At 49.6% G+C, this 20,456-nt stretch overlaps 1 protein-coding gene across 1 annotated transcript in view; it reads right to left on the reverse strand.

The window, feature by feature from the left end:
* The window catches only part of CSMD2 (CUB and Sushi multiple domains 2), a 376,465-nt gene that overhangs the window by 301,253 nt on the left and 54,756 nt on the right, over nt 1-20,456 (reverse strand). The window contains exon 3 of the mRNA XM_068159296.1: nt 13,312-13,424. Within this exon, the coding sequence (XP_068015397.1) occupies nt 13,312-13,424 (113 nt within the window). The remainder of the gene's footprint in view (nt 1-13,311; nt 13,425-20,456) is intronic.

Genomic DNA, 20,456 nt, shown 5'->3' on the forward strand with positions numbered 1-20,456 from the left:
TGAGAGGCAAACCCATTGCCAACCACCTTTTTTTCCTTCTCCCCCCACCCCCATTAGTTAGAAAACACTTAATTGGAGACAGAATCAATCCACTGCTATGCTCTAAATCTAATTATACAGCCACTTCTTTTCCAGCCACCACAGCACACCGTGCGAAGCAATCCTGCCACTCAATATTATTGACAGCGCTGCATTCGCCTTGCTGCTTACTTGGGGCCTTGCTTTTTATCGTGTAGTTCAAACACTAATACCTTGCAAACAAGAAGCAAATGAAAGCTCAGTGTGCTGGCTGAATGGTGCATGGCTGGGTGCAGCTCTGACAGCTCCGAGCAGCGTCGCCAGCCCCGAGAGCCTGGCGGAGAGCGGAGCGCAGCCTCCCCCTGCTCGCTGCCTCCCCCTGCTCCTCACCTCCCCAGCCACGCTCCTGCACGGCATAAACCCTGCCAGATGTTCCAGCCCAGGGGAGCAGGAAGCCAAGCAGCTGCAGGGTTATGTTAGTGTGGTGGGTTTAGGCTATGCCTGTAAACATTTTGTCACAGCTCTTGGACAGGAAGTAGGCAAATGTGAATAAATCACTGCTGGGTCGGGAAAGGAAAATAGAGATAGTTCCAAATGATCCCTTTGGAGAGAGATCTGCCATCAGACTTAGAAAATTGTCAGGGTAGGAAGGGACCTCAAGGATCAGCCAGTTCCAACCCCCCTGCCATGGGCAGGGACACCTCACACTACAGCAGGTTGCTCACAGCCACATCCAGCCTGGCCTGAAAAACCTCCAGGGATGAGGCTGCCACCACCTCCCTGGGCAACCTGGTACTAACTTGCTTCTGCTTGACCTTGGCTGCACTGCTTTTGTTGTGACTGGGATTAATGTCTCTGCTTCTGCCTCTTGTCCCTTTTGTACAGGGGGGTACGAGGGAGGCAGGGAGGGAGGAGCTGGTAGCTTCCCCTGGTCCTTGTGCTGTTTCTGAATTGTAAACACCTGTACATATTGTAGATGCTGTGGATTTGGTACATATTCATAGAACCATACAAATCAACCAGGTTGGAAAAGACCTCAGAGATCAACAAGTCCAATCTATTACCTGACACCTCCTGACAACTAAACCATGGCTCCAAGTGCCACATCCAAGCCTTTTTTGAGCACCTCCAGGGATGGGGACTCCACCACCTCCCTGGGCAGCACATCCCAATGGCCAATTACTCTTGCTGGGAAGAACTTTCTCCTCACCTCCAGCCTAAACTTCCCCTGGCACAGCTTGAGCCTGTGCCCTCTTGTTCTGGTGCTTGTTGCGTGGGAGAAGAGACCAACCCCCTCCTGGGGAATGAGAAGGAAAGGATTGAAGATGGAGGAGAGCAGATTGAGACTGGAGATTAGGAAGAAATTCTTTCCAGTGAGGGTGGGGAGACACTAAAACCGGTTGCCCAGGGAGGTTGTGCATGTCCCCTCCCTGGAGGTGTTGAAGTCCAGGCTGGATGAGGCCTTGAGCAACCTGGGCTGGTGGGAGGTGTCCCTGCCCATGGCAGAAGGGTTGGAACTGGGTGAGCTTTAAGGTCCCTTCCAATCCAAAGCACTCTATGACTTTCTGCATCTCCAGCTAGATCAGGCTGCTCAGGGCCCCATCAAGCCTGACCTTGTTCATTATGATCAGCCCTGCTTTCTTTGAATCCCCACATGTTAGTACAGACTGGGAGAGCTCAGACATCAGCATATCAGCGCTGTAGATGTCTCTGCAACCACCAGCCATTTGGAAACAGCAACCTGACTCAAAACAAGTCAACTCACCCCCAAACCTGCTCAGGTATGGACACTAAGACACAAAGAAGTGCTTGAGGCCAGCACAGCCAATTTCAGCTCTCAGCTGCTGGCCTCCTTGGCTCACTCTAAGTGACTGCAGCAAACTGAACTAATAAAACCATCTTTGGTCCATAGGATTAGATGAGAGCTGCTGGGTCATCTGCTGCTGCCCTCTGCTATCTCATGGCTTCTCCATATGGTTGGCCTGGAGACAAGACAGGGGCAATTGCTCTTTACAGCACTCCATCTAATTGACAATGATCAGGACTGAAACTCTTCAGGAAGGGTTTTTAAGGTTCTGCAGTTGCTCAATACAACAGATGGGAAGTCTTCTAACATGCAGATTAATTACAACTCTGGACAAATTAACTACAACAAGAATAATCTGTTCTGAGCACCAGAAAAAAAAACCAAACCTCTTCCTGTTCATATTTTTATCAGCAACTCAACCCCACTAATCCCATCAGCACACTTCCAGGCTGGTAACAGTGTTTGGTGCTGGAGTTGAGGCTGCTGCTCCTGGAGAGGAGCAGGGAAGGGGAGCTGGGTTTCCCTGTTTGCAAACAAACAAGAGGCAGCTGAGGGATGCTGAAAGGCACAACCCAAGCAGGCATCTCTGCTGGGAACGAGTTTAAAGCAGTAATGAACATCTCCAAGTGGTGGTGTTAAAGACTCTTGGAGGCACAGGGGTGCTTGGAACCCCTTGTGTCAGTGCTGGCACATTCACAGAGCCACCATTTGATGGCTTCCCCATGCTGCTCCTCTCCAGGGCTTTATCATGACAAACAGGGAGGGCTACAGACTTTTAATTAAAACTTTCACTCTTGATCACAGCTCTCCAATAATGAGCAGTAATTGGGTGGGTTCAGCATGGAGCTCTGAGCATTTGTGCAGCCAGGAATCATTGCAGCAGCTCACAGCCACCCTTGAAGGAGAAGCTCTAATGCTGCTCCAGCCCACAAGAAGCTGAGCCCTCTTCCCTTGAAGCTCAGGGGGCATTGCAAAACAGGAAATGTTGTCTGCACGGGAAGACAGCATCAGCATGTCAGACTCCTTCTGTATTTGGTACTTCACTGCCACCCACATTTGGTACAGGTGCTCTGTTCACGAGCACCAAGCCATTCAGAAGGTGTGCCTGGAGCTGAACAAAACACCTGCAGAAGCAAACCAGCTCTGGCTGCAGCTACCTTCCTCATCCTGGTGTGTCCAGCAGGTCTAGGGAAGTTCCCCTCCCTCTCTACTCTGCCCTGATGAGACCACAACTCGAACACTATGTCCAGTTCTGGGCTCCCCAGTTCAAGAGAGACAGAGATCTGCTTGAAAGAGCTCAATGGAGAGCTACAAGGATGACTGGGGGAGTGGAACATCTCTGCTATGAAGAAGGACTGAGAGACCTGGGGCTGTTTAGTCTGGAGAAGGCTGAGAGGGAATCTGATCATTGTCTATAAATACCTGATGGGTGGTGGGCAAAATGAAGAGGCCAGGCTCTTTTTTTGGTGGTGCCCAGTGATAGGACAAGGAGCAAGAGGTACAAACTGGAACCCAGGAGGTTCCAGCTCAACATCAGGAGAAACTTTGGTGTGAGGCTGCTGGAGCCCTGGAGCAGGCTGCCCAGAGAGGTTGTGGAGCCTCCTGCTCTGGAGATTTTCAAAACCCACTTGGGTGTGTTCCTGTGTGACCTGCCCTGGGTGATCCTGCTCTGGCAGGGGGGGGTTGGACTGGGTGACGTCTGGAGTTCCCTTCCAACACCTAACATTCTCTGCTTGGTCCAAAAGGGACAGGAACCAGCTTTCAATTGTATTTTGTAACTCCATGAGCACAGCTCCACAAAACAACCCTCGAAAGAATGAGATATTTGTGCTTGGGAAAGAGGAGGGCATTTATTATGAAGGCAAACAGCACTATTTACTTGGGGCTGTTTCCCTCCACATTTAAACACTTCTAATTTCTTAAAATAAGCACTGTTCTTCTAGGCATAATTGTTTCTTTTCAATCAGGCACTTAGTGTTTGCAGCTACCAAATTTGTTGCAGCTGTAATCAAGCCCCATGTCTTGGGGAAGGGAGGGAAAAAAACAAACCAACCAACCCAACACACCACAACCATCTTCACCTACTGCTGAATCGTGCTGCATATAGCCTGGAGAAGAGGAGACTCAGGGGTGACCTTATTGCTCTCTACAACTACCTGAAAGGAGGTTGTAGCCAGGCAGAGGTTGGTCTCTTCTCCCAGGCAACCAATACCAGACCAAGAGGACACAGTCTCAAGCTGCACCAGGGGAGGTTTAGGCTGGAGGTGAGGAGGAAGTTTTACACAGAGAGAGTGATTGCCCCTTGGGATGGGCTGCCTGAGGAGGTGGTGGAATCACCATCACTGGAGGTGTTCAGGAGGAGACTTGACAGGGTGCTTGGTGCCATGGTTTAGTTGATTAGGTGGTGTTGGGTGATAGGTTGGACACAATCTTGAAGGTCTCTTCCAACCTGGTCTGGTCTTATTCTATTCTACTCTACTCTACCCTATATTCTACTCTACTCTACCCTATTCTACTCTACTCTACTCTACCCTATTCTACTCTACTCTACTCTACCCTATTCTACTCTACTCTACTCTACCCTATTCTACTCTACTCTACTCTACCCTATATTCTACTCTACTCTACCCTATTCTACTCTACTCTACTCTACCCTATTCTACTCTACTCTACTCTACCCTATTCTACTCTACTCTACTCTACCCTATTCTACTCTACTCTACTCTACCCTATTCTACTCTACTCTACCCTATTCTACTCTACTCTACTCTACCCTATTCTACTCTACTCTACTCTACCCTATTCTACTCTACTCTACTCTACCCTATTCTACTCTACCCTACTCTACTCCACAGCACTGCTTCTGCAGAGATCCCAATGGCCTGGTTACCTCCAAGGGTTTCTCACTGAACTTTGATTTTGGAAAAATAAAATAAATTAAAAAAGAAGAGGAAGAGGAAGAAGAAGAAGAGAGAATAATGAACATTAACATTCTAAAAGAGACCCAGGTGTGGCTTCCTACAACGTGGTGGTGTTCAAACTTTGCTGCGTCTCACTTCCTTTCTGCAGCGCTTTCCTGCTCAGCACACAAAGGCCATGAATTGGTTTAGGTTGGAAAAGACCTCTAAGATCAAGACCAACCCAAGACCACCATGGCAAATAAACTGTGTTCCCAAGTGCCATGGCCACAGGTTGCTTGACCACCTCCAGGGATGGGGACTCCACCACCTCCCTGGGCAGCCTGTTCTAATGCCCAGCCAAAAGCATTTTGAACCTGTGGAGCCTTGAAAAGCAGCAACCCCACGGCAGGGGCATTGGAACTAGATGATCCTTGTGGTCCCTTCCAACCCTGACTGATTCTATGATTCAAAGTTTCCTTAAGCTCAGAAGCCTCAGTGCTTTGCAGTATTGCTCTCTAGTCATGCATCACAGAATGGCTTAGGTTGGAAGGGAACTTAGAGATCATCTACTCCAACCCCGCTGCCATGGGCAGGGACACCTCTCACCTACACTCAGCTGCTCAAGGCCTCATCCAACCTGGCCTTGAACACCTCCAGGGATGAGGCATCCACAGCATGTCTGGGCAGCCTATTCCAGAGCCTCACCACCCTCATACTGAAGAACTTCTTCCTAAGTTCTGCTCTAACCCTGCCCTCCCTCAGCTTCAAACCATTCCCTCTTTGTTCTGCCGCCATACTCCCTGACCAAAAGCCCCTCTCCAGCCTTCCTGATATGATAAGGAGCAGCTGCAGGTCTCTTTCCTTAAACCCCTTTCTATTTTTCATACCTGCAGGACTAACAAGGCAGCCAAGAGGTAATGGTTTACAAATAATGACAATAATGTCACTTCATTGTATGTCTCCATTAGTAAACTCAAAAGCAGCCACCTGCTGTTCATCATGAACAGCCATTAGGCTTATTTGAGGAAATGGGGTGGAATTTATAACAATTTCCCCCTTATTGTACAAGACTTGCCCAATTTGTTTCAAATGTCAACTGGCTGTGCATTCATCAGGTGTGCAGCAGCAGTGCCCCTAATTAATTCCACATTGGAAGTCTTGGCGTGTGCCTGGGTGTTAGCTGCAGACAGCTTTCAGGGGAAGCAGTAAGTGGAAGCATTGGTCATTTCTGCTCATTAAACCTTCAGGAAGATCTCTCACAAGATGACACTTGTCAGGATTCACATCTCAGGGAGAAGCTGGTTGGCAGCTGGCTGAACACGAGCCAGCAGTGTGCCCAGGTGGTCAAGAAGGCCAATGGCGTCCTGGCCTGCATCAGGAACAGTGTGGCCAGCAGGAGCAGGGAGGTCATTCTGCCCAGGACTCAGCACTGGTTAGGCCACACCTGGAGTCCTGTGTCCAGTTCTGGGCTCCTCAGATTAAGAAAGATGTTGAGATGCTGGAAGGTGTCCAGAGAAGGGCAACAAAGCTGGGGAGGGGTCTGGGGCACAGCCCTGTGAGGAGAGGCTGAGGGAGCTGGAGTTGCTTAGCCTGGAGAAGAGGAGGCTCAGGGGAGACCTTCTTGCTGTCTACAATTCCCTGAAGGGAGGTTGTAGCCAGGTGGGGGCTGGTCTCTTCTCCCAGGCAAGCAGCACCAAAACAAGAGGACACAGTCTCAAGATGTGCCAGGGGAGGTTTAGGCTGGAGGTGAGGAGAAAGTTCTTCCCAGCAAGAGAGATTGGCCATGGGAATGTGCTGCCCAGGGAGGTGGTGGAGTCCCCATCCCTGGAGGTGTTCAAAAAAGGCTTGGATGTGACACTTGGAGCCATGGTTTAGTCAGTCAGGAGGTGTTGGGTGATAGGTTGGACTTGATCTCTGAGGTCTTTTCTAACCTTATTGATTCTATGATAAGCCTAACTTGGATTATTTACAGCTGCCTGCAGCTGAAGTGAAATGCAAGGCTTCCACCACAGCTGGCTGCATTTTGAGAAGCATCATTTAGGCATCAAAACAGCAACAACAACAACAACAATAGAGGGGGAAGGGAAAAAAAACCCATACATCCCATAGTCTGAGGGTGAACAAGGCTAATTGTGAAATCATGTTGAATTCAAGGGACAGTTTTAGAGGGAAGAGAATAAAAACCACCCAACCCAAATGTCTGGTTGCTAAAAAGCAGGCAAACACTTCATTGAAATGTTTTCTAAGTGGTGTGCTCTGCAATTGAGCTGCAGAGGAACTGCTTACCTCTGAAAGGATCTCTTAAGTAACAGAAATTACCTTCAGATCAAACTTACTCTATTGAAATGGAAATTAAATTCTCCTTGTCCTTTCCATTCAGCAAGGAAAAGCTGACAATTTCCCCACTCCCAGCCATCCTGCAGCGATTCCTCCTGTTTGTTCCTCCAGATCATCCACTTAAGGGCAGTGGTTTGTGCTGACCTGATGGTGTCTCCTCTCTCTCAGGTGAAAGATAGAATCATAGAATTGTTAGGGTTGGAAGGGAGCTCAAGGATCAGCCATGGGCAGGGACACCTCACACCACAGCAGGTTGCTCACAGCCACATCCAGCCTGGCTGCAAACACCTCCAGGGATGAGGCTTCCACCACCTCCCTGGGCAACCTGTTCCAGCCTCTCACCACCCTCATGGGGAAGAGCTTCTTCCTAACATCCAATCTGAAGATTCTGCTGAGGGTTTTTCCCATGCTGCCAGTGCCACATGGTAGCTCTTCAGCACTCTGTGCAGCTCATGAGCACTAATTCTTAACAACATCTACAAGGAGCTATCCTGACCTTGTTTTGCAATTGCAGGCTGCCATGACCAGCATCAGATGATGCAGTATCACCTGTGCCACAGCTGGGAGGAGAAGGCAGATTTCTGAAGCTGTGACCTGGTGCCTTGCACTCAGAGGTGCTGGATCCCCAGTAGCATTGGAAGGCCAAAAGCATCCTGGTGAGGATCAGCAGTGGTGTGGCCAGCAGGGGCAGGGAAATGGCTGTCCCCCTGTACTCAGCACTGAAGAGGCTACATCTTGACTACTGGGGGCAGTTCTGGGCCCCTCACTCCACGAAGGACAATGAGGGGCTGAAGCATGTCCAGAGAAGGGCAACCAAGCTGGGGGAAGGTCTAGAGAACAGGGTTGGTAAGCAGCAGCTGAGGGAACTGAGGTTGTTCAGCCTGGAGAAGAGGCTGAGGGGAGATCTCATTGCCCTCTACAACTCCCTGAAAGGAGGCTGGAGTGAGGTGGGGTTGGTCTCTTCTCCCTAGTATGAGAAAGAAGGGCCACAAGAATGTTCAGAGGGCTGGAGCACCTCTCCTATGAGGACAGACTGAAGGAGTTGGGGCTGTTCAGTCTGCAGAAGAGGAGGCTCCGAGGTGACCTAATTGTGGCCTTCCAGTATCTGAAGGGGGCTACAGGAAGGCTGGGGAGGGACTGCTCAGGATCTCAGGTAGTGATAGGACTAGGGGGAATGGAATGAAGCTGGAGGTGGGGAGATTCAGGCTAGATGTGAGGAGGAAGTTCTTCCCCATGAGAGTGGTGAAGCCCTGGAATGGGTTGTCCAGGGAGGTGGTTGGGGCCCTGTCCCTGGGGGTGTTTAAGAGCAGGCTGGATGAGGCTCTGGCCAGCCTGATCTAGTGTGGGGTGTCCCTGCCCATGGCAGGGGGGTTGGAACTAGATGATCCTTGTGGTCCCTTCCAACCCTGAATGAAACTATGAAACTATGAAATTGTGCCAGGGCAGGTTTGGGTTGGAGAATAGGAAAATCTTCTTCACTGCAAGAGTGGTCAGGCATTGGAACAGGCTGCCCAGGGAGCTGGTGGAGTCCCCATCCCTGGAGGTGTTCAAGCAACCTGTGGCCATGGCACTTCAGAACAGGGTTTAATGGCCATGGTGATCTCAGATTGATGGCTGGATTTGATGATCCTGGAGCTCTTTTCCAACCAAAGCACTTGAGGTGGGTGGGCTGAGGAAGGAGAGCATCAGCTTCTCTGTCTGCTCCCAGCACTCTCTTCCCACAGCAGAAGGAGGAATATAATCTTTCTACTGTTTACTGAGCTTTGAAACAATATTTGGCATCTAGAGAAAAAATCACAAGAAACAGTAAGAGCTGGGAGGACAGGAAGAATCAGACAATGGAAGCAGACAGGAACAAGCTGGCAACACACAGCAAAGTAAATGAAGAAAGATGAGGGAGTCAGAAAACAAGGAAAAGAGGATTAAGGAAGATCCAGCAGCCTGGCACAATACATAGAATGAAGTCAGAAAACCATGAGCTGCAGAAGTGTCACAGCACAGCAGCCCCAGAGATGCCTGCTCCTCAAACTCCACTGCTACCTCTGCCACCTCAGAAACAGAGCTTGGAGAAAAGCTCTGCAGGCTCCAGCAGCTGTTCACGGGATTATAGAATGGAAGGGATCATAAAGATCACTTAGTTCCAACTCCCTGCCGTGCACAGGGACACCTTCCACTACACTATGCTGCTCCAAGGCTTCATCCAATCTGGCCTTGAACACCTTCAGGGTGGAGCATCCCCCACCTCCCTGGACAACCTGTTCCAGTGTCTGTCTTCAAGCAACTCTTAGTGGAAATGCTCTCTACTAGATTCCACCCCTGCTCTCCAGTTTGCAGCCAGTGAAACGTCAAACTGAGCTGTGTGTCCTGAAACAACCAGAAAGGAAGAAACACAGACAGCTACAAGCAGGGGCTGGTTGTGATGTGCTCAAGAAATCCTCTGTAAGAGATCTTATCACACAGGCATCATACTAAAGAGATAAGAAAGGAAGATGTTCACTCAGATAAAGCCAACCTCAATCTCTGTGGTTGCCAGAGGGTCAGGGTAGAGCAGATGTCAGGGTGAGCACTGTGTTTTTATGTCACTTTGAAGCCTCCAACTACACATGTCCTTCCTGGCCTCCTTAAAAGTTTGAGATCTTTGGTGCCAGCGTTTAAATTCTGTCTCTTTTGGTGCATTTCCCAACGATTGCTTCAAGGGAGGAGGAGAGTAATGAGTCTGCTTTGATGGCAGATCATAAAGGAGCCATTTACTGCAAGGACTCCAATGCATTGTTCTGTCTTTAAACAGGAATTATGGAATCACAAAGCTGTTCACTGAGCTGTAGATTACCAGTCAACTCCAACAGCACTGCAGCAGCAGCATGGCCCTTTGACAAACACCACACTTATCTCCTCCTTCAGTCTTAGTTAACAGCAATAGCCAAACAGCAAGCACAGCAAATGTCTGCTCCTCACTCTCCCTCAGAATGAAGCTTTAATTACCTCCAGGGCTCCAGTTTCCTCTCATTCCCACCAGGGCCCCAGGTCCCCTCTCTTTGCCACCAGCACCCCAGGTCCCCCCTCCTTTCCACCAACACCCCAGGTCCCCCTCTTTGCCACCAGCACTCCAGGTCCCCCTCTTTGCCAACAGCACCCCAGATCCCCCTCTTTGCCACCAGCACTCCAGGTCCCTCTCTTTGCCACCAGCACTCCAGGTCCCCCTCTTTGCCAACAGCACCCCAGGTCCCTCTCTTTGCCACCAGCACCCCAGCTCCCTCTCTTTTCCACCAGCACTCCAGGTCCCTCTCTTTGCCATCAGCACTCCAGGTCCCTCTCTTTGCCACCAGCACTCCAGGTCCCCCTCTTTGCCATCAGCACTCCAGGTCCCTCTCTTTTCCACCAGCACTCCAGGTCCCCCTCTTTGCCATCAGCACTCCAGGTCCCTCTCTTTTCCACCAGCACTCCAGGTCCCCGTCTTTTCCATTAGCACTCCAGGTCCCTCTCTTTGCCACCAGCACTCCAGGTCCCCCTCTTTGCCATCAGCACTCCAGGTCCCTCTCTTTTCCACCAGCACTCCAGGTCCCCCTCTTTTCCATTAGCACTCCAGGTCCCTCTCTTTGCCACCAGCACCCCAGCTCCCTCTCTTTGCCACCAGCACTCCAGCTCCCTCTCTTTGCCACCAGCACCCCAGCTCCCTCTCTTTGCCACCAGCACCCCAGCTCCCTCTCTTTGCCACCAGCACCCCAGCTCCCCCTCTTTGCCACCAGCACCCCAGCTCCCCCTCTTTGCCATCAGCACCCCAGGTCCCTCAGTGGCTCAGGTTAAATTTGAAGTATACTTCACATTTTTTTCCCAGCCAGCTGCTTTAAAGCCTGCTAATCACTCAAACAAACTGCAGATAATTTGTAATATATGCGCCGAAAGGGCAGCCCCGGCCCAAGCCTTTGTACAAGATTACCTGCTGCATCGAGGTAATAAAAAAGCCATTAAAAAGTGTACAAGTAACTGTGTGTAAATGCCAAAAAAATGAACTCTAAATGTCAAGAAAGTACAAAAACAGCTGCATGTCCTCTATGACACAACCTGGGAGCTGCCTTGCCTGCTCCAGAGTGATTGACTCTCCCCCTCTGCTCCACTCTGCTGAGACCCCACCTGGAGCACTGTGCCCAGTTCTGGAGCTTCTACTACAGGAAGGATCTGGAGGTGCTGGAAAGTGTCCAGAGAAGGGCCACGAAGATGAGCAGAGGGCTGGAGCTGCTCTGCTATGAGGACAGACTGAGGGAGTTAGGGTTGTGCAGGCTGGAGAAGAAAAGGCTCCAAGGAGACTTAATTGTGGCCTTCCAGTATCTGAAGGGGGCTCCAAGAAAGCTGGAGAGGGACTTTTGAGGGTGTCAGGGAGTGATAGGACTGGGGGGGATGGAAGATAGAAATGGGTAGATTGAGATTGGATGTTAGGAAGAAGTTCTTCCTCGTGAGGGTGGTGAGAGCCTGGCACAGGCTGCCCAGGGAGGTGGTGGAAGCCTCATCCCTAGAGGTTTTTGAAGCCAGGCTGGATGTGGCTGTGAGCAACCTGCTGTGGTGTGAGGTGTCCCTGGCCATGGCAGGGGGGTTGGAACTGGCTGAGCCTTGAGGTCCCTTCCAACCCTCACAATTCTATGATCCTGTGACTCATGTTCTAGCAGAGACTCTGCAAACAGGCAATGGGATTTGTCCTTCCTCACCACACAGCTGTCCTCACCTGCCCCCAAGAGCCACCACTCAGCACCAATATCCTCAGCCAGCACTTACCCTGTGAGAGGAAACAGAATAATCTCCAACCAGAATGAACTTCACTGTCATTGCCTGGCCAGGCTGAGCAGCCTTTAGCTTCAGGACTAGGAAAAAGGTTTTAGTGGCACTGCTGCCTCAGGGCAAAACAAAGGTTTTAATCAGAAATTAGAAGGTATTTAAACAGAACTCCCCTGAACCTGAAAAACTGTCAGGTGCAGAAAGTGTTGAGAGAGGAGGACATCATCTAAATGAAGGCATCTGTTTGACTTAATGCTTTGGGTAATTGACCAGTTGGACTCATTATCAAGTGATCATTAAGGCTGAGCTTCTGAGGACTTCAAAGAAAAACATTTATGGGGATATGAAGAACATTCAGGGTTCAATAATCAACATAAATGTAACTCAAATATTAGCACAATTCACCTGTCCTTTACCCAGGAGCACCACATCACTTCACAACCAAGATCTGCCTTCTACTACAACCAGTTCATAGATTTATAGCATCACAGAATGGTTTGGGTAGGAAGGGACCTGAAAGATCCATGGGCAGGGACACCTCCCACCAGCTGGGCTGCTCAAGACCTCATCCATCCTGGCCTTGAACACCTTCAGGGAGAGGGCATCCACAACCTCCCTGGGCAGCCTGTGCCAGAGTCTCCCCACCCTCACTGCAAAGAATTTCTTCCTCATCTCCAGTCTAAATCTCCCCTCCTCAAGCTCCCATCCATTCTGCTCAAGACTTTCTGCAGCTCCCAAGCCTTCACATACAATCCTTTACCTCCACAGTCACCAAACACTGATTTATGACAAGGAGCAGAGCAGTTCAGTTTAAATACTTGGAGAGAAAGGTGCAGAGAAGATAACAAATGAGCAAAGAGAATGTAAAGGTAGAAAGCCCTGACACAAGCATTCCATGCACTGCTCTGCAGTCCCCGCGCCCAGCCATAAATCCCAGGGGCTGCAGGAGCACTGGGTTTGCTGTAACCTTGCAGAGTCCACTGGCAAGTCCCACCTCACTTTTCCTGCTCAGTCACTCAGGCTTTGCTGGTAGACTAAGCTTTTAGAGATGTTTGGAGCACAGATACCAAGAAGGAAAACTACAGAACACTTGGAAGGAATCAGCAATTTAAATCCTGAATAACATGGATCAAAGGAATCAAGAAGCAGAGCCTCCTCCCCTGGATTAGGTGTCTGCACATGGATGCATCTTAGAATGCATAGAGTTGGAAAGGACCTCTAAAGGTCACCCAGTCCAACCCCCCCTGCAGCAGGGACATCCCTGAGCAACCTGATCTCTCTGAGCAAGCTGAGGTGTCCCTGCCCATGGCGGGGGGTTGGAACTGGCTGAGCCTTGAGCTCCCTTCCAACCCTAACAATTCTATGATCCCCAACTAGATCAGGTTGCTCAAGAGTCCCATCAAGCTCTGCACCTTAGTTTCTCATCCTGGCACAAGCTGGATGGAGCTGCAACTCCAGACACTCCGAGCTGGGCAGCCTTACCTTCATAGCTTGCCTGGAAGCCTTGAGCGCTGACGGCGTAGTCGCTGACAAGCCACAGGGACAGCACAGCCCCGGTGCTGACAACAGGAGCAGGCAGCTGGAAACCTGTTAACCTGGAAGAAATCAAGAGCAAGGTTACTACACTCACCAGCTCTGCCTCTGCACTGCCAGCAACCCTCAGTGGGGCAGCTGCCACATCCCAACCCGAATCATACATTCATAGAATTGTTTGGGTTGGAAGAGACCTCCAAGATCAGAGGCCAACCATCAACCCAGCACCACCATGGCCACTAAACCATGGCCCCAGGTGCTATGGCCACAGGTTTCTTGAGCACCTCCAGGGATGGGGACTCCATCACCTCCCTGGGAAGCCTGTTCCAATCCCTGACTCCTGCAGCAAAGAAATTTTTCCTACTTTCCAACCTAAATCTCCCCTAGCACAACTTCCTCTTGTTCTATCACCTGATCCTAGGTAGAAGAGACCAACCCCCATCTCACTTCCAGCCTCCTTTCAGGGAGTTTCAGTAGAGAGCAATGAGATCTCCCCTCAGTCTCCTCTTCTCCATAAAATCAGGGATCTTCAGGGCTAAAGAAAACAGGCTGGTGCAGCTTGGATCAATAGCTGTGCAACAAGTGCTGGGCAAACCATCCTGGGCTTTTAACACCTTCAGGAGGTTTACCAGAAGAGCTGCTCATGTAGCTCTCCACTGACCATGTTTTAAACCAGGCTCTCTGCTTCACACCTTGTTCACTAACAACATCTGCTCTGCAGCACTCTTCTAAGCCCAGCTCTGTGATCTCAAAGCAGTCACTGAGCCCTTCAGAGTAACCTTCCCCATCCATGAAATGGGAGAAAAATTTAGGGTGAGGCCAAGGTATTATTCAGGATTGGTTATAAAATGCTTTGAGAACCTTAAAAGTAGAATCCTAGAATCAAGAAGGTTGGAAAAGACCTCAGAGACCAACAAGTCCAACCTATTACCTAATCCCTAACACCTCCTGACATCTAAACCATGGCTCCAAGTGCCACATCCAAGCCTTTTTGGAGCACCTCCAGGGATGGTGATTCCACCACCTCCCTGGGCAGCACATTCCAATGGCAAATCTCTCTTTCTGGGAAGAACTTTCTCCTCACCTCCAGCCTAAACCTCCCCTGGCACAGCTTGGGAGTGTTGGTTGCCTGAGAGAAGAGACCAAGAGACCAACCCCCTCTGGCTACAACCTCCCATCAGGTGAACCTCCTTTCAAGGGAGTTGTAGACAGCAAGAAGGTCTCCCCTGAGCCTCGTCTACTCCAGGCTAAACACCCCCAGCTCCCTCAGCCTCTGAAGCACTGTACAAGCTACATTAAATTGATGAGAAACTGAAATAGAACAGGCAAAAAGCTGATGTTACAAATTAAAGCCCACCAAGGTGGCTGGCCTCAGAGTTTGCTCTTTATTAGAATAAACCTTTATTAGAATAAACCAAACCAGGTTGGAAGAGACCTTCAAGATCATCGTGTCCAACCCATCAACCAATCCAACCCACCCAAACAGCTAACCCATGGCACCAAGCACCCCGTCAAGTCTCCTTCTGAAGTTTTACAGCAGATAAGGTTTGAACTTTCCAGGAATCCTCCCTAACCATACCACGGCCTGATAACTGCCCTGAAACCAACCAGCCTGGTACAAAACCACCAGCAGGAACTGAAGGAACTCAGGCAGCCTACATGGTATCATTCCAGATCAGGACTATTCAAGCTGGATCACAGGGACACAAGCAGGAGAAGATTAACAGGCTGTGGTAAGAAAGGTTTCAAGCTGCTTACACACACAGTAAGAGATTTATCCCACATCTCTTTATACAGATGCTGGTCTCTTATAGAGAGGGCAAAAGATCACTTGTGATACCAAGCACTCTGGCCCCTTAAGAAATACCTGCAATAGAGATTGGATTCAGAGGGTTTCCTCTCCTTCTATTACATGGAATGGGGGAAAATATATAAATAAAGCACCTGAAGAAGAAAATCAGGTCTTTACTTTTGGAGCCATCATCTTCTCTCTGACCACAGGGTCAGGTACCAGCAGGCTGCAATTTCCAGCCCAAGCAATGTCATAGATTCATAGAATGGTTTGGGTTGCAAGGGACCTTAAAGATCATCCAGTTCCAACCCCCCTGCCATGGGCAGGGACACCCCACACCAGCCCAGGTTGCTCAAGGCCTCATCCAACCTGGCCTTGAACACCTCCAGGGAGGAGACAGCCACAGCCTCCCTGAGCAACCTGTGCCAGTCTCTCCCCACCCTCACTGTAAAGAATTTCTTCCTACTCTCCAGTCTCAATCTGCCCTCTCCCAGCTCAAAGCCATCACCCCTCACCCTATCACTACAAGCCCTTGTTCAAAGCCCCTCCTCAGCTTCCTTGTAACCCCCTTCAATTACTGGAATTTCTCCACCACCCCTCTGGCAACCTGCAGAGACAATGAGTGAACTTCCCTACTCCTCTCTCATTTGGTAAACTGAAATATTCTTTCAAGCAGATTGAAGTCTGATTAATGAAAGCTGACAGGCTCTGCCTGAGAACCTGATTAAAGCAAAATTTCCAGTTATTGGTAAAGTTCAGGCAGCTGCCAGCCAGTGATGGCAGTCAAGTTTTAATGTCAGCAAAGCAGTACTTACTGCTCTCAGCATAAAATACATTCTCTGTGCAAGCTGGAAGAAAGATTGCTCCTGTTTATTAAAAAGAAGAGAAGAGAAAAGGTTCTAGGATTTGCAAGGGCTCAGGATAGTTCTACTGTGCAGAGCAGAGTGCCCTCACTTTCATTCATTCATCTTGCAGTTCAATTAAAATGGTTTATCGAAGCATTCATGCACTCAAACAAATCCAGGAAGCCACAGACTTAGAGAATCACAGAATGGTTTAGGTTGGAAGGCACCAGAGATCATCTCCTCCAACCTCCCCACCATGGGCAGGGACACCTCTCAGACAGATTCAGCTGCTCAAGGCTTCATCCAGCCTGGCCTTGAGCACCCCCAGGGAGGAGGCAGCCACAGCCTCCTTGGGCAGCCTATTCCATAGTCTCACCACCCTCATACTGAAGAACTTCTTACTCAGCTCCAGTCTGGACCTTCTTTTCCTTCCCCTTGTCCTGGCTTTAGACAGCCTCATGAAAAGTCCCTCTGCAGCCTTCCTGTAGGATCCCTTCAGGAACTGGAAGGCAGCTCTAAGGTCCCCCTGGAGTCTTCTCTTCTCCAGGCTGAACACCTCCCTCCCCCCCAGCCTATCCTCATAACAGAGCTGCTCCACCCCTTGAATTGTTTCAGCTGGAAAAGTCCTCTAAGATCAGAGGCCAACCATGATCCCAACACCACCATGGCCATTAAACCATGTCCCCAAGTGCCATGGCCACACTTTTCTTGCACACCTCCAGGGATGGGGACTCCACCACCTTCCTGGGCAGCCTGTTCCAACGCCTGGTTGCATGGATCAGTTTTAATCAAAACCACACAGGGCACAGCAGAATCCATTCCTCTTCCTTCCTTCCTCTAACCCCCACTATCCCCTCTCACTATCTAGGAATTATTAACAGCAGTCTGTGCTTCTGCTGTCCAAAGTAGATCTCTTCTCTCTGAACCAAGCTTTCTGCATCACAGATTCTGTTCACAGCCCATGCGCTGGGAGGACTCCACGCTGCGGATACTGCTTTTAATTCAGGGCAACATTTACATGTCTGCTCACCTGTAAGCAAGTGCACACATCCCTCAGGAGCCAACAGGAAATAAGTACTACCTGAAACAACACTGCCCTTCAGCATGCAGTCATGTTTGCTAGTCAGGGAGCCTCAAAAGATAAGGATGGGCTGTGCACAAGGGCATGAAATTGTAACTGAGGGGTTTGTACTCAGACTTCCTACAGACTCCACCTTGACTGAGGAGACAATTTTCCTGGGAACCTCCAGGCTTCCTGAACCTCTAAAAATTAATAAACCCTGCCATCTCTCCAGGCCCTTCACTCCAGCAGTTCGTTTGTGTCTGTCTAGTGTCCCTAGAGCAAGAAGGAGGAAATGGGCTGCCTGACACCACCCAAGGTGACCAAGCGCTGTCTTCTCCTTCACATCAAACAGCCTCTCTGCCCACAAAAGATGAAAAGTGCCCCCATTAGTGCTAAAACTCAACTTCCTCAGAAGGAAAGCAGGAATACTACTTCAAGAAGAAAAATATCTGGATAGAAACTCCTACCCTCTATGCCACTCATTTCCATATCTTCTCCTGCAGTGAAAGCCTGCACCAGACAAGGGATTAAACTCCTCCTGTTCCTCGCTGGAAGCAGCTGCAGTCAAAATAAGTTATTCTTCCTCTTAAGCCTTCAAAGAATGCACACAATGGAATTTTCTTCCCTTCTTCCAACATCCTCATCTTCTCCAAGCAAGAGCACTGGTAAATAGCCTCTTGAAATAATCGTTTAAACAAGACTCAAGCTCCAACCACTCACTCCTCTTCCAAAGCCCCAGAAGAGCCAAGCTTGGCAGGACACCTTGCCTTGTTTGACCTGGCTGATAAACTGTCCTCAGGATTTCCTCCCTCAGTCTGCAGGCCAGGCAAGTTTCAAGCATGGAGATCAACAGCATGGCAGAGGGAACATGAAATCATTTCCCCACGGCCCCATGCAGGAGGCAGTTACTCTGACACCGCTGTGATTTAGGGTGGCAATAAAAACAATATCTGTGGAGCCTAATGAGAAAGCAAAGCAGCAAACTCTGCCTCTTGGTTTGGTTTCTTTTGTTAAGGGCTACAACAGGAAGGTGAGGCTGGTAATAACAGCACACATAATCATCTTCCATTTCTTCTGTACCTCTGGCCAAAGGGATTACTGAGTGATTATCCCCTTAAGTTGCTTGGAGCCAGCACTGATTGTGTGAGATTTCCAATGTGTTTTTCATTGGCTTAATTCTGCTCCTGCTGTGAAGGACCAAACTAAACCAGTGCCAGAAATACTACTTCATAAGCTTGCCCTTGCTTTGCAGGACAACAGGAGAAAAAAAAGAAATCAATAGACCAAAACAAATCAACACAGAAATCTCCCTCCCTCTATTTGCAGCCTACTTCATCCTCTGCCTCAGGATTGCCACCGACACCGCAAATATTTCCGGTGCCTGGCAGAACAGCGGCAGAACAGCAGCAGAACAGCAGCAGAACAGCAGCAGAACCTGCTCCACAGAACAGCTTTGCTGGAGTAGAGTCAGTGAAAATGAGCTGCTGGTTGTAACCATCTCCTCTTCACAGCCTCTCCGTGGTGCCATGAGCACCAGTGGCCCCCAGCACACCAGCAGCTGCTGAGGCTGGGAACCTGGACCATGCGTTGGGGCCTGGTGTGTTGCTCTCTACTCCTGTTGGAGTCTATCCATCTTGCTTCAGGCTGGATGTGAGGAGGAGGTTCTTCACCATGAGAGTGGTGAAGCCCTGGAACAGGTTGTCCAGGGAGGTGGTTGAGGCCCTGTCCCTGGAGGTGTTTAAGCCCAGGCTGGATGAGGCTCTGGGCAGCCTGATCTAGTGTGGGGTGTCCCTGCCCATGGCAGGGGGGTTGGAACTAGATGATCCTTGTGGTCCCTTCCAACCCTGACTGATACTATGATGATACTATGATACATCACCTTCTGCCTTCCCCCATGGAAAACTGTCCTATCCACCCATGAATAGAAGAATAGAATAGAATAGAATAGAATAGAATAGAATAGAATAGAATAGAATAGAATAGAATAGAATAGAATAGAATAGAATAGAATAGAATAGAATAGAATAGAATAGAATAGAATAGACCTTACCTTCAAGATCATTGAGTCCAACCTATCACCCAGCTCTATCTAATCAACTAGACTATGGCACCATGAAAGGAGTTGAGCAGCAGACAGAGACCAATGGGCTGTTCTGCTCAGCAGGTTCAAGCCATAATGGATCACCACTTTTGCTCTACAACAAGAACTACTGGAGAGAGTCCAGTGCAGGCCCACTAAGATGATGAGGGGTCTGGAACATCTCTTGTATGAGGAAAGGCTGAGGGTGCTGGGGTGGCTTAGCCTGGAGAAGAAGAGGTTGAGATGGGATCTTATCAACGCTTACAAAGGGGTGGGTGTCAGGAAGACGGAGCCAGACTCTTCTCAGTGGTCCCCAGAGACAGGATAAGAGTTTATGGGCATAAACTTGCACGTGAGAAGTTCCATCTAAACATGAGGAAGAACTTCTTTACTGTGAGGGTGGCAGAGCACTAGAACAGGCTACCCAGAGAGGTGGTGAAGTCTCCCTCTCTGGAGGCATTCAAAACCTGCCCGGTTGTGTTCCTGTGTGACCTGCCCTGGGTGATGCTACTTTGGCACGGGGGTTGGACTGGATGATCTCCAGAGCTCTCCTTCCAACCCCTACCATTCTGTGATTCTGTGAACAGTCAGCCAGGACAGTCCACATCTCAGAGGCTCTGCAAGAGCTCTCACCTCCATCTGTTGCACACTGCACTGCTCCACTGTACCGAGTACGAGTGTAGCAGACCCGGGCTGTGACGCAGGCTCCCGTTTTGGAGTGCAGGTGCCATAATTAAAACAGAGCACATTATTTTTCTGGTAGGATGCCCACCATCAGCTCAGGCTGCAATCAAAATAGTTATTGCAGCTGGCAATCCAACAGCCTTTAAAGCATAAATGCTGGAGAAGTGTCTCAGAACATCTAATGAAAACGCACTGGATTGCATCGTTTAACCCAGCATTAAATTACACTGCACCATACTTCAGGGATTGATTTTCCCCCCACCCCCACCCCTGCATGGAATTTAAAGGGACCTATTAAAGAAAATTTCCCATCAAATGAACCACTCTCTTCACTGCATTCACTGCAAATGAAGCACTCTTTTCACTGCATCCACTGCAAATGACATGGGCCCCTAAGTGCCAGCCTGACCCCCCTGCACCTTCCCAGGCCAATAGAATCATAGAATCAATCAATATGGTTGGAAAAGACCTCAAAGATCATCAAGTCCAACCTGTCACCCAAGACCTCATGCCTGCTAGACCATGGCACCAAGCTGAGGACCGTGGAAGGGACTGTGCTGAGAGGGAGAGCTGCCCTTCGGAGTGGGCTTTGGGAAGCGCCCTGGGAAGAGCAGGGGAGTTCTCTCACAC

This window comes from Melanerpes formicivorus, unplaced genomic scaffold (assembly GCF_026170545.1).
Source record: "Melanerpes formicivorus ecotype bairdi unplaced genomic scaffold, bMelFor1.0.p_v2 SCAF_45, whole genome shotgun sequence".
In the NCBI taxonomy this organism is placed as follows: domain Eukaryota; kingdom Metazoa; phylum Chordata; class Aves; order Piciformes; family Picidae; genus Melanerpes; species Melanerpes formicivorus.